At 45.5% G+C, this 14078-nt stretch overlaps 2 protein-coding genes across 2 annotated transcripts in view; one reads left to right on the top strand and one right to left on the bottom strand.

The window, feature by feature from the left end:
* HLTF (helicase like transcription factor) overlaps window positions 1–3951 on the bottom strand; it is an 81539-nt gene extending 77588 nt beyond the window's left edge. The window contains exon 1 of the mRNA XM_051858787.2: window positions 3809–3951. Within this exon, the coding sequence (XP_051714747.1) occupies window positions 3809–3810 (2 nt within the window). The 5' untranslated portion in view covers window positions 3811–3951. The remainder of the gene's footprint in view (window positions 1–3808) is intronic.
* Window positions 1–14078, top strand: part of HPS3 (HPS3 biogenesis of lysosomal organelles complex 2 subunit 1) — a 69240-nt gene that overhangs the window by 576 nt on the left and 54586 nt on the right. The window lies entirely within an intron of this gene.

Genomic DNA, 14078 nt, shown 5'->3' with positions numbered 1-14078 from the left:
CTCTAGCCTCAGCACCACTTCCATTTTCTAAGTAAATGGGATAATTCTTTATTTAAGGAGCTGTTCTATGCATTGTAGGATGCTGAGCAGCATTCCTAGCCTCTACTCCACTCTATACCTCCCAACACACACCTCCCAACAGTCAAAAATATCTTTGAATACTGTCCATTGACCCTTTAGGGCAGAGGCAATCACTCACTCAGAGGCAACCACCACCATACATTAGCTCACTCCTGTATGAGCTTAAATGCCATGTACATGTTGATCACTCCCAAATATGTGTCTATAACCCTAAGTGCTTCTCTAAGCTCCATTTTCATATCTGGTAGACATATGAAAGACAGATTATTCTCAGACACAGGCTACCATTATTCCTCACCTGAATTATTGTGATAACCTCTTGACTAAACTCCATCCTTCATCCTTCTATTTTCCTCATCTGATCCTACTCCTAGGTTCATTTTGCATCCAGCAGCCAGGGGTAACTTTCTATAATATAGATTCTATTATGATGGCCGGCGCCGTGGCTCACTAGACTAATCCTCCGCCTGCAGCGCCAGCACCCCGGGTTCTAGTCCCAGTCAGGGTGCTGGATTCTGTCCTGGTTGCTCCTCTTCCAGTCCAGCTCTTGGCTATGGCCCAGGAAGGCAGTGGAGGATGGCCCAAGTCTTTGGGTGCTGCACCCACATGGGAGACTAGGAGGAAGCACCTGGCTCTTGGCTTCAGATCGGCGCAGCGCGTTGACCTTAGTGGCCATTTGGGGGATGAACCAACGGAAGGAAGACCTTTCTCTCTGTCTCTCTCTCTCACTGTCTAACTCTGCCTGTCAAAAAAAAATAATAATAATAAAATAAATAAATTCTATTATGTCATCACCATGCTTAAAACACCCCAATGAATTATCTTTGCCTTACAATGAAATCCAAATTCTTCCATAGCCATTATCTAGCCCCTATTTGTCTCTTTTATCCTATTCTACACCATACTTCCCTAAGCCCTCTACAGTCCAGCCACACTGGCCCTCTTTCTTTCTGTGGCCTAGGTACCATCGAGCTGGCTCCTGCTCATGCTGAAAAGTTACCTCCTTAGAAAGGCTTTCTTGATCTAAAATAACTTTCCCCAGTTACTTTTTATTCCAGAAATTGCAAAGTTTTTTTTTCTACAACTATTTAGCAAATAATAGTTTAGAAAATAATAGTTTGGCAAATAAATTCAGTTTTGTGATCCATAAAATCTCTCTGGCAACTATTGGATTCTGGCCTAATAGCACAATAACAGCCATAGACAATACTTAATAAGGGTGGCTGCATTGCGGCCGGCGCCGAGGTTCAATAGGCTAATCCTCCACCTTGCAGCGCAGGCACACCAGGTTCTAGTCCCGTTCGGGGCACCGGATTCTGTCCCGGTTGCCCCTCTTCCAGGCCAGCTCTCCGCTATGGCCCGGGAGTGCAGTGGAGGATGGCCCAAGTGCTTGGGCCCTGCACCTGCATGGGAGACCAGGAGAAGCACCTTGCTCCTGGCTTCGGATCAGCGCGATGCGCCAGGCTGTAGCACGCCGGCCGCGGCAGCCATTGGAGGGTGAACCAACAGCAAAAAGGAAGACCTTTCTCTCTGTCTCTCTCTGTCTATAACTCTGCCTGTCAAAAATAAAAAAAAAATTTTTTTAAAAAAGAGTGGATGCATTGCAATAAAATTTTATTGTTTTGTGATCAGAGGAGACTGTGAGTGATTGTAAATTAAAATGCCATAATCTACATCTGGTTAAATCATCAGTACAAGTGAACACTGATCCCTCACACTGGCCATTTCCAAAAGATGTGTTTATTCCAACCTTTTCCTCCACGTTCTTTGTACTGTCATGATGGGTTCTTCTCTTCTAAGTGGGTGTCTCTTCTACAAGCGCCATCATTCATGGACAGACACACTAGCTATTCTTTGGTACTTAAAAGTCATGCTCACAGAAACATATCCTCACTGTAACTGACTTATTCCTCCCTAAGCAGTTGCCTTCTGGAAACTAAGGCAAATGGGTTTGAGTGACTTGCTCGAGAGCACACTGTGATAATGAACAGACCTTGAGGTGTGTGAAGGAAGGGGATGGAGTGGGGAGCAGTGACCTGGTCTAACTCTATGTTCCCTTTCAAGTCTAACACAGGTACCTGGGTCTATCAGTGTGTTGTATATTATGGGTGTCCACAAGCATATGTTGTGCAAGTGGCTGAAAACCTTCAGTTTATTTTTTGAATGAAATGGTTTATCAATAAGGGCAACTTATTTCAGAATGTTTGGGTAAGCACGTGTTAGTTTCTCCAACCAATGAATGGCATCCACCATACCCCAGGGTGACTCAAAGTAAGGGACCATCCCCCATCCAATCAATGACCTTTTGTTCCCCGACTACCTCCTCCTAAATATATCTCATTGCCATCTCACCATCTCCACTGCTCCTTTTCTTGCCTACACCACTATGGTTTGTTCACATGGTTTCCTGGCTCCAATTTCAATTCTTCAACCCACCCCTTGAAGAGACAGATTTTTCTAAAAAGCTATTGTGAGCAGGTAAGACCCCTGCCTAGTGCTCTAGTGTCTGCACAGTGCCTATGAATAATCTCATAACCTCCAAATTGTTCAATTCTGCCTCAGGTGGTGCTCCTTCCTCCCACCTCTCTCTCTCTTCCCCCTTACTCCCTTTTTCTCTCCCCACCAAATGGCAAAGTTCTTTTCATGAACTCTGCTCTGGCCCGGGGTCAGTTGTTAGCGCCTCTTCCCATGGATCTGGCTGTACATCTCAGCAGTTTCCTGCCTGTTGGTCCAGCAGATGTTCATTCAAACCTCAGTCTCTCCAGGCTAACCATCCCACCCAAGTGCTTCTATCCAGGGCTGCAACTGTAACACGGGTGGGATTATCACTGTCCACATTATTGCATCTGGAAGAATTAAGTTCCTTCCACCAAACCTCACAGAGAAGCGAAAGGAGGAGCAAACCTCACCAGCCCCCAGGTTGCACCAGACCTGGCCTCAGAGCATCGGATGTGCCCACCTCCTGGCAAGTTAGCATGCATAGGCCGGCACCGCGGCTCAACAGGCTAATCCTCTGCCTAGCGGCGCCGGCACACCGGGTTCTAGTCCCAGTCGGGGCACTGGATTCTGTCCCGGTTGCCCCTCTTCCAGGCCAGCTCTCTGCTATGGCCCGGGAGTGCAGTGGAGGATGGCCCAAGTCCCTGGGCCCTGCACCCGATGGGAGACCAGGAGAAGCACCTGGATCCTACCTTCGGATCAGCGCGGTGCGCCGGCCGCAGCGCGCCGGCCGCGGCGGCCATTGGAGGGTGAACCAACGGCAAAGGAAGACCTTTCTCTCTGTCTCTCTCTCTCACTGTCCACTCTGCCTGTCCAAAAAAAAAAAAAAAAAAAAAAAAAAAAGAATAGCATGCGTATCCCAAGGCCCAAAACTACTATTCCTGAAATGTGCCCTCTCCACGCAAAACTACACTTCCCAGAAAGCCCGGCAGGGCTGCCCGCTGGGTTTGGAAACTTTTCTTTCTCCCAGAACACAGAGGGCAGGATTAACTCGTTTCTTTCCCTTTGCTGTGGGGACCTAGGCAATTCTAGTTTTCATCACGTTTAGACTTTGTTGCAGTTTGCTCGTTCACGATGTCATTAAAAATTATGAGATGAAGACCGTGGAAAGAGTGGAACGGCGGAAACACCCGCTGTAGCCCCTTGACCGTCCCCTTTCTTTGAACAGTGGCAGATGGCTAGAAAAATCAGTCGGTCCCCAGCCCCCAAGCCCCAGGTCTTTCCTACTCACATTGGCTTGGAAAGTCTCTTGATCTCTAGGGTCCTCAGTGCCTGGGTGCCACGCCGCCGTGGGGCATCAGGCACCTGCAGCAGGAGGCAAGGTAGGGTCAGAGCTGCCGGCGTGCTGCCAGTCTCAGGCCCGGGAAGCCAGCCGTGAGGAGCCTAATAGTCCATGAGGGGTCCTAATAGTCGCTCCTCAAATGCCACTTATTTCCTGCTTCGAGGACTAACTGCACCAGTGTAGGTTCAAGTATTCCCCACCACCACTACCTTCTCCACTCCGACTCTGATACCCTATGTTCTTCCAGACCCTACAACCCTGTACTTTCTCTTTGGACTTGGGCATCCTCCTTTGTTACCTCATACTGAGAATGTCACACCGCGAGTGTTCCATTGGTGCTGGGGATACAGGTCAGCCAGGAGCTATCAGAAGCCTACCTGGAGAGAACAGTTGAGTACTTGGACCTCATTTTGCCACTTGATATGAAGTCTCTTGAATTCTGGTCAGAGAGAAGGAGTGTTTCACGATGGATGGTGTAGGCAACCATGTTCATTGGGAATTTATAAAATGGGAACAGTTATCCTTAACCAGAAGAATGGGCATATATGCTTTTTGGCCCAGTCCATAATTCCCTGGTTAACAGTGCAACTTTTGCCTTCTGCCTCACCGAGAAAATTAAAACCCCAGGCACAGAGGAGAGAGATCACCACTTCTTTCCAGGTTCTTGTGGCTCAGATCAGTTAGGTGGTTCTGTTTGGCTGTTGCAGGAATCAGCTTGGAAGCTGGAAAAAAAAAAAAAAACATTCAGGAATTCAGGGAGTATTCAGTATGTCACAGAGAGCATCATTGACACCTTTGTCTCCATTAAGAAAATTTGATTGCTGGGGCGGTGCCATGGTAGTAGGGTGTCTGCCTGCCCTTATTTCAAGTTCTCATTGCACCAGGAGAGGTCACTAGAGATCACCGTTGACCAACAGTGTGTAAAGCAATACAGTACACACTTTCAGAATATTATATACATTACTTAGAAAAATGAAAGTGTCTCAGGGTAAGGGCTAGATTTAGTCAGCACCCTAAGCACAGGAAGAAATGGGGTTTGTGAAGTTGGTGGCTCTCAAATGTTGTTACATATTGGAATATTTAGAAAAGACTTATGCCTGGTTTTGTTTCCAGGCATTCTGATTTCATTGATAAGGGGGGCATTGGTATTTAAAAACTCTGCAGTGATTCTAAAGTGTAGCAAAATTAGGGAACCATACCTCTAAGCCCTCCACTGTTTTAAATAAGGGCTGTGAACCAAATCTAAATTTCTTATGGATCAACCTAGAAGGTGGAATTGTCACCTCTTTTCTGATACGGGTAATGTGTGTTTTAACTCCCTTTCCCCCTGTGTTTTGCTACAGTTGTATCGATTTTATGGATTTCCAAAGAAACCAGCATTTGATATTACCTATTTTCCTCCATTTTGTGTATGTATTTGATTTTATTGAGTTCTACTCTGAATTTTATTTCCTTTTTTTGATTACTTTGGACTTTATTTACTGCTATTTTTCCTAGTTTTCTTTTAAAGATTTATTTATTTATTGGAAGCAGAGAGAGATCTTCCATCCACTGATTCAGTCTCCAAATGGTACAACAGGCAGGGCTGGACCAGGTCCAAGACAGGAGCCTGGAACTACACCCGGGTCTCCCACATGGATGACACGAGTTCCAGCATTTGGACCATTTTTCACTTTTCTCAGGTGCATTAGCAGGAACTGGATCAGAAGCAGAGCAGCAGGGACTTGAACCAGAGAAGCAGAAGCAGCCATGGACTGGGTCAGGTCTTATATTTATTTATTTATTTATTTATTTTATTTATTTTTTTACTTTTTTTTTTTTTGACAGGCGGAGTGGACAGTGAGAGAGAGAGACAGAGAGAAAGGTCTTCCTTTTGCCATTGGTTCACCCTCCAATGGCCGCTGCGGCCGGTGCGCTGCGGCCGGCGCATTGTACTGATCCGAATCCCGGAGCCAGGTGCTTCTCCTGGTCTTCCATGGGGTGCAGGGCCCAAGCACTTGGGCCATCCTCCACTGCACTCCCTGGCCACAGCAGAGAGCTGGCCTGGAAGAGGGACAACCGGGACAGAATCCGGTGCCCCGACCGGGACTAGAACCCAGTGTGCTGGCGCCACAGGCGGAGGATTAGCCTATTGAGCCATGGCGCTGGCCAAGGTCTTATATTTATTATTATCATTTTAATTTTTGAAATAATTACAAAATTATAGAAACATTCCATGTATAGATGAGGTTGCTTTTTTCTCTTTAACTATTTGCATGTAAGATATTGACATGATATCCTATCATCACTAAATACTTGAGTGTGTATACTCTTGTATGGATATTTACATACAAAGTGTAGAAATAAATCATGAAATTAACAGTTATATATCACCTCCACTAATCCTCAAAGCCTATTCAAATTTTGCCAATTATCCCAGTAATTCTCTTAACTGCAAAAGAATTATATGCTCTATTTAGTTGTCATATTTCTTCAGAGTCCTTTAGTCTGGAACTGTTCCCTAGTCTTGAATTTTTTTTGACTTGACACTTTAGAAAATTACATGGGGCCAGCTGCAAGTTAAGCTTCCATCTGCAGCACCAGCATCCTGTGTGGGCATGGGTTCCAGTCTGGCTGCTCCACTTTTGTTCTAGCTGCCTGCTGATGCGCCTGATGTGTGCTTGGGCCCCTGCATCCACATGGGTGACTCGGAAGAGGCTCCTCATTCCTGGCTTCGGTCTGGCCCAGTCCTGGCCATTGTGGCCACTTTTTTGGAGCATCTTCTTCAATTTGCTTTTGTCTGATGTTTTCCTTAAGATTAAATTCAGTTTATGCAATTTTGATGTTTTATTTTTATTTTTCCCTTATTGATTCCGATTTTCTCCTTTTTATGATTCTACTTTCCTTTGCTAGCAGTGAGTAACTTGCTTCTCACTCCTTTTATTATATGTCCTGAGTGTATCTTTTTTTTTAAGGGAAGGAGTTTTTTGGGGGAAACCCGACAGACTGGAGGGAAGGGGCAAAGAAGGAAAAGAGGGAGAAGGAGAGCGTAAGAGAGAGATGGAGAGAGACAGAGGTCAGGAGATGAGAGAAAGAGAGCCTCCTGAATACACCTGTGCACTATGTGGTCTGCCCTCACATGAATATGCTTCTTGTTCCGCCCTGGATCTGACATCCTGTACCGGCCACTGTATCCCTGCATGGAAACTCTCTTCACCTTGTTCAGCTCTGATCCCTCACACCAGTCCAGCCCATGTGTGGGTGCCCTCCTTCCGCAAGGGTGCTCTCCTCACTACAGCCAGGCTCTGTCACCCCATTCCTGATTGCCCCTTCATAGAGATGCCTCTTCACCCTTCTGGGGCTCTGAGTGCCTACACAAAGCTGCATATCCCCTCTTAAAAATTTATTTATTTGACAGGTAGAGTTACAGACAGTGAGAGGGGGAGACAGAGAGAAGTCTTCCATCCGCTGGTTCACTCTCCCAAATGGCCACAATGACTGGAGCTGCACCAATCTGAAACAAGGAGCCAGGAGCCTCCTCCAGGTCTCCTACACCAGTACAGGGGCCCGAGCACTTGGACCATCTTCTGCTCTCCCAGGCCACAGTAGAGAGCTGGATCGGAAGAGGAACAGCTGGGACTAGAACCAGTGCCCACATGAGATGCCAGCACCACAGACCTACCCCCCGTTTATTATTTGCATGCCCCCTTACAGACGTCCTAGTCATTCCACTTGGCCTCCAATTTTCCTGAAACTCAGTTTCCTCTTCCCTTTGTGCTGCTTACCTTACTCTGCCCTACCTAATAGTTTTCAGATGAACTGTTGGGTTTTGGAAAGAGAAGGCAGGGATGGAGAAATGAAATTGTTACACGTTTTAAAAAGGTCTGTTGGCCCATTGCCATGGCTCACTTGGCTAATCCTCCGCCTGTGGCACCGGCATCCCATATAAGTGCCCGGTTCTAGTCCCGGTTGCTCCTCTTCCAGTCTAGCTCTCTGCTGTGGCCTGGGAGGGCAGTGGAGGATGGCCCAAGTGCCTGGGCCCTGCACCTGCATGGGAGACCAGAGGAAGCACCTGGCTCCTGGCTTCGGGTGGGTGAGGCGCCGGCCATAGCAGCCATTTCGGTAGTGAACCAATGGAAAGAAGACTTTTCTCTCTGTCTCTTTCTCTCACTGTCTATAACTCTATCTTTAAAAAAAAAAAAAAAAAAAAAAAAAAGATCTGTCGGGGCCAGTTCTGTGGCATAGTGGGTAAAGCCACTGTCTGCAGTGCCAGCATCCCAAATGGGCACCAGTTCGAGCTCTGGCTGCTCCACTTCCAATCCAGCTCTCTGCTCATGGCCTGGGAAATCAGTAGAAGATGGCCCAAGTGCTTGGGCCCCATCACCCATGCGGGAGACCTGGAAGACACTCCTGACTCCTGGCTTTGGATCAGTGTAATTCCGGCCGTTGGCAGCCATCTGGGGAGTGAACCAGCAGATAGAAGACCTCTCTCTCTCTCTCTCTCTCTCTCTCTGTAACTCTGCCTTTCAAATAAATAAATATTTTAATAGAAAACTTTTATTTAATAAATATAAATTTCAAAAATACAACTTTTGGATTATAGCAGTTCTTCCCCTCATAACTACCCTCCCACCCACAAACCATCCCATCTCCTACTCCCTCTCCCATCCCATTCTTCATTAAGATTCATTTTTAATTATTTTATATAGAGAAGATCAACTGTATACTGAGTAAAGATTTCAACAGTTTGCACCCACACAGACACACAAAATATAAAGTTTGAAGATTAATTTTCCCATTAATTCTCATAGTACAACACATTAAGGGCAGTGGTCCTACATGGGGAGCAAGTGCACAGTGACTCCTGTTATTGATTTAACAATTGACACTCTTATTTATGAGGCCAGTAATCACCCTAAGCTCTTATCATGAGCTGCCAAGGCTATGGAAGCCTCTTGAGTCCACAAACTCTGAAGTTATTTAGACAAAGCCATAATCAAAGTGGAATTTCTCTCCTCCCTTCAGAGAAAGGTACCTCCTTCTTTGATGGCCCCTTCTTTCCACCAAGATCTCACAGAGATCTTTCATTTAGGTCATTTTTTGCCACAATGCCTTGGCTTTCCATGCCTGAGATACTCTCATGGGCTTTTTAGCCAGATCTGAATGACTTAAGGGCTGATTCTGAGGGCAAAGTGCTGTTTAGGGCATTTGTCATTCTATGAGTCTGCTGTGTATCCCACTTCCCATGTTGAGTCATTCCCTCCTTTTTAATTCTATCAATTATTATTAGCAGACATTGGTCTTATTTATGTGATCCCTTTGACACTTAATCCTATCTTTATGATCAGTTATGAACTTAAACTGATCACTTTAACTAATAAGGTGGCATTGGTACCTGCCAACTTAATGGGTTTTGGAATCCCATGGCAAGTTTTTAGCTTCACCCTTAGGGATGAGTCTGAGGGAGCATGTGCCAAACTGTACATCTCCTCCCTCTCTTATTACCACTCTGATTTTTAACAGGGATCAATTGTCACTTGGGTTTAAGCACCTAAGAATAATTTTGTGTTAATTAAAGGGTCCAACCAATGGTATTAATTAGAAAAAATACTAAAAAGAATAAAAAAGTAAGCTGTTCCTCAACAGTCAGAACAATGGCTGATCAAGTCCTTGCTTCTCGTAGTGTCAGCTTCACTAATACAGGTTTCCATTTAGGTGCTCAGTTAGCAAATAAATAAATATTAAAAAAAAAAAAGTCTGTGACTGCTCTATGGGAAATGGACTATAGGGGGACAAGAGTGTAGCCGGGAAAGCAGTTACAAGGCTTTTGTTTGGGCAAGAAATGATGGTGACTTTAAAGACAGGAATGGTGGGTGATATAGGGAAACAATGGTTCAATTCTGTATATATTTTCAAGACAAAGTTATAGGATTTGCTCATGGGTTGGCTATAAGGTGTGAGACAAAGAGATGGGTCAAGGATATTCCTGGGTTTTGACCTAAGTGACTGGTACAGGGTGATCCTTGTTATCTAGTTAGGGAAGTTGGGGGTAAAGAAATCGAAAGTCTACTTTTGAACATGTGAAGTCTGAAAATTGCTAGTAGGCAGTGCAGACATTAGATTGGCAGTTGGGTATTCAGTGTCAGAGATCAAGGGAGAGACTGAGAGGCTCCAGATATAAATTTGGCAGTCCTTAGCATTTAGATAACTTTAACTTTAGTTTAAAGTGATGAGATTGGCTAATTTCGAGAAAGAGTGAGTATGGATAGAACATGTCCAAGGACATCTAATTTTAGAGTTGAGACAAGGGGAGGTCGAGATCCAGCAAAGCAGACTAAAAGCAGGAAGACCTGGAGACTGGGATATATAAAGCTGGGTGAAGAGAGTGTTCTAAGGCGAGTGATAAGGCTGCCGAGAGGCAAGACGGAAAGGATGCCGGGAAACTGGTGAAATGAGTCCAGGTTAGTGTCCTGGTGTCAATGACAACTTACAAGACTGGACACAATGAAGAGAGGAGAAGAAATGAAGTTTTATTTGAGTAGGAAACAGAAGCTCCCCGCAAAGGTGAGGGGTTCATGAAAAAGAGAACGAGCTGCTGAGATCTTGTGGTATTTGTATGTCTAACATGTCAACTCCAAGCAGCAAATGTAGTGGTTATACACTAGCTATTGTGAAGGCAGGGGCAGTCTTAAGGAAGCCTTTTTCTAACTTGTTTTTGTCCAACCTAAATCTTGTTGTCTGCTGGCAAATACTTGCTACACCCGAACTTTCATTCTGTTTTGTTCAGGGTATACATGTTGGCAAGGAGCTGTGGGACAGAGTTAGACTGGCCTGCTTGTAGTCCCAGGCTCCCTCAAAGCATTTTGGCAATGTAGGAGATTTATGGTCAAATCAAATGTGAGACATTCTCTGAATGCTGCAAGCCAGTAAAGCTAAAGGAGTAAACAGCTTGAGCCATTTGGGCAGAAAAAGAAAAATCTGGAAGAGAGGGAAGAGGAAGCTAGGGAGGAGGAAGAGAGAAGACCACTTTTTGGAGCTGTGGTTTGCCTTACACTCTGCTTGGAGTTACACACCTCAGGGCTGGCTCTCGATTTCTCCAAAGTGCCATGCGTCTCTCTGAAAGCCCTGATGGTGGTGCTCAGAGCTGTGGAAACTACTTTATCTATTGCTCTGAGAAAGTCACATTCCATCCTTTAGGAGCTTTGCTCAGGACACCAACCCTATTCTAAAACAATCTTTCAGGCTCTCTTTTGTTTGTTTTGGAAAGATAATGAAGCCATCTTCTCAAATAGTGGTTGCCTCCTTTTGGGAATTGCTACACTGTTGTTGCTTTTAAGCTTTTCCAAGAATTGCTTTGAAAATATATGGAATGATAAAAAAATGTGAAGTAAATGACATTTTGTAGGTGATTTTTCTCAACATACTCTCCAAAATCAATATAGATATATATTCTGTGGTGTCTCACAGATGGGCTTGAAAATCAGTGCCCCAGGAATCCAGAACCTTTCAGAAAGACTCTGGTTTTAGGGAGCCATCTTTGAAGTCATCCTCACACTGATGGCACTGAGGAGAAACTGGGGTTTCCAGGAGTGGAGAACAGCTAGTCTGTGGCCATAGAAGGTCCACATAATCATTTGGTTTGACTCGGCCAAGGCAACTGAGGTGGAATTTGAAATTCATCAAATCTATAGCAGGCTAATTTTTAAGTTGATCATTTTATATGGACCATGAGTGACATTATAAATATCCAAATGGCCCTTGGCAGAAAAAAGATTTCCCACCTCCGCTAAGGCCTCCCCAGCAACTACAATTTAACGAAGTCCTCCATGGGTGCCAGTTCGAGTCCTGGATGCTCCACTTCTGATCCAGCTCTCTGCTATGGCCTGGAAAAGCAGTAGAAGATGGCTCAGGTCCTTGGGCCCCTGTACCCATGTGGGAGACCTGGAGGAAGCTCCTGGCTCCTGGCTTTGAATCAGTTCATGTCCAGCCGCCTTGGCCATCTGGGGAGTGAACCAGCTGATGGAAGACCTCTCTCTCTCTCTCTGCCTCTGCCTCTCTCTAACTCTGCCTTTCAAATAAAATAAATAAATAAATAAAAAGAGGAAGTCCTCCAACTTTTTCCAGAGTGCCAGCGCTTAAATGCCTATATTATGGAACAAATTGTTCCTCCTTGACCTCCTCACCTGCTTCCCCAGCACCTCAGACTGTGACTGCCTGTGGAGCTAGGGCTTTTAAGAAGTAATTAAATGGCTGGAGCCATGGCACAGTAGGTTAATCCTCCGCCTGTGGTGCCAGCATCCTTTATGGGTGCTGGTTCTAGTCCTGGCTTCTCCTTTCCCAATCCAGCTCTCTGTTATGGCCTGGGAAAGCAGTGGAAGATGGTCCAAGTCCTTGGGCCCCTGCACCCACGTGGGAGACCCGGAAGAAGCTCCTGGCTCCTGGTTTCAGATTGGCGCAGCTCCAGCCGTTGCGGCCATTTGGGGAGTAAACCAGCGGAAGGAAGACCTTTCTGTCTGTCTCTTCCTCTCACTGTAACTCTACCTCTCAAATAAATAAATAAAATATTTAAAAAATTTTAAAAAAGAAGTAATTAAGGTGGGACCAGCACTGTGACATAGAGGTTAAAGCCACCACTTGCAGTGCCGGCATCCCATATGTGAGCTGGTTGGAGTCCCACTTCTGATCCAGCTTCCTGCTAATGTGCCTGGGAAAGCAGCGGAAAGTGGCCCAAGTCCTTGAGCACCAACACCCATGTGGGAAACCCAGAAAAAGTTCCAGGCTCCTGGCTTCAGATCCCATTTGGGGAATGAACCAGCAGAACGAAGACCTCTCTGTGTTTCTGTAACTCTGTTTTTCAAATGAATAAACAAATCTTTATTAAAAAAAAAAAGAGATCATTAAAGTTAAATGAGGTCAGATAGGCGAGCATATTCTAATATGAATGGTGTCTTTATAAGAAGTGGAAGAGACAAAAAGATGCCTGCAACACAGAGCAAAGACCTTATAAGAATCCACTAAGAAGGCAGCCGTGTGTAAGCCAAGCAGAGAGGTCTCAGGAGAAACCAGACATGCTGACACCTTGGTCTTGGAAGTCCTGTCTCCAGAACTGTGAAAATAACCTGTCTATTGTTTCAGTTACCCTGTCTGCGGCATTTTGTTAGGACAGCCCTTGCAAACCACGATAGCCTCCCATTGGAAATAATGGTGTGGCACTGTTGCCCCTGTATCTCTAACAAGGACACAAGTGGGCAGTTCCTCCTCACAGCTCCTGACAGACATGGAAACCAGATGTGTCCCCTACCTCCCCATGGCAAGAGTGTCTCTTCCTAAACAATGTTAGATGACTCAGGGGCAAGGACTGTAGTAAGGGAGAAGAGATTATCTTTAAAAGGTATCCAGGGGGCCAGGCTGGGGCTGGACTAGGCTGAAGCCAGCAGCCTAGAGCTTCTTCCGGTCTCCCACGTGGGTACAGGGGCCCAAGCACTTGGGCCATCCTTTACTGCTTTTCAAGCACATAAGCAAGTGGAGCAATTGGAAGTGGAGCTGCAGAGTCTTAAACTGGTGCCCATACAGAGTGCCAGCATCACAGGTGACATGAGAATAGGCTACACAATGTTACCAATCCCCATCCCTTTGATGTTTTTTATTTTTTTATTTTTATCATGAGTAGGCTAGAAGGAAACTTTGGAAACACCTAGAGCTGGTCCTTCTAGTCTGGTAAATGGGCAACACTCCCTCCACATTCTGCCTTGCCTTGCTGGAATTCTGTCTCTTCAGCAGGGTCAAGGCATCCCAGGGACACAGTGCGGGTGGTGGTGGCTGAACATAGGAAAGCACTCCTACCCCCACTGTGAGCTCAGTAATGCAAGGCACCCATAGCCCAGGGCTTGAATGACATTTTCAGTAAGAAAAAGGCACCCAAAGCGGGCCTTCAGGACACTGGGAATTCCTTTCACACTCAGACCTTGATCTAAATATCAACCTAGGAAGACACTAGGAGAATAGGGCCTTAAGAAAATTATGCTCTAGAATGTTAAAAGGATTGTCTTAATTATGAGCTGAGTCTCTGACCTTGGGACTGCCAGCTGGATCCCTAGAACTCTTAAATGATGAAACTCAAACATGGCATGAAATTGGCATCATTTTTCATAATCTAAGATTATAAAGCCAAACTTCTGTTGTGCTCCTATAATGGCCTAAAGGATTAAACTCCCCTCCCCTCCTCTCTTCCTGTAGTTTT

This window comes from Oryctolagus cuniculus, chromosome 4, assembly GCF_964237555.1.
Source record: "Oryctolagus cuniculus chromosome 4, mOryCun1.1, whole genome shotgun sequence".
NCBI classification, from domain to species: domain Eukaryota; kingdom Metazoa; phylum Chordata; class Mammalia; order Lagomorpha; family Leporidae; genus Oryctolagus; species Oryctolagus cuniculus.
This window is presented reverse-complemented; position numbering and strand designations above follow the sequence as displayed.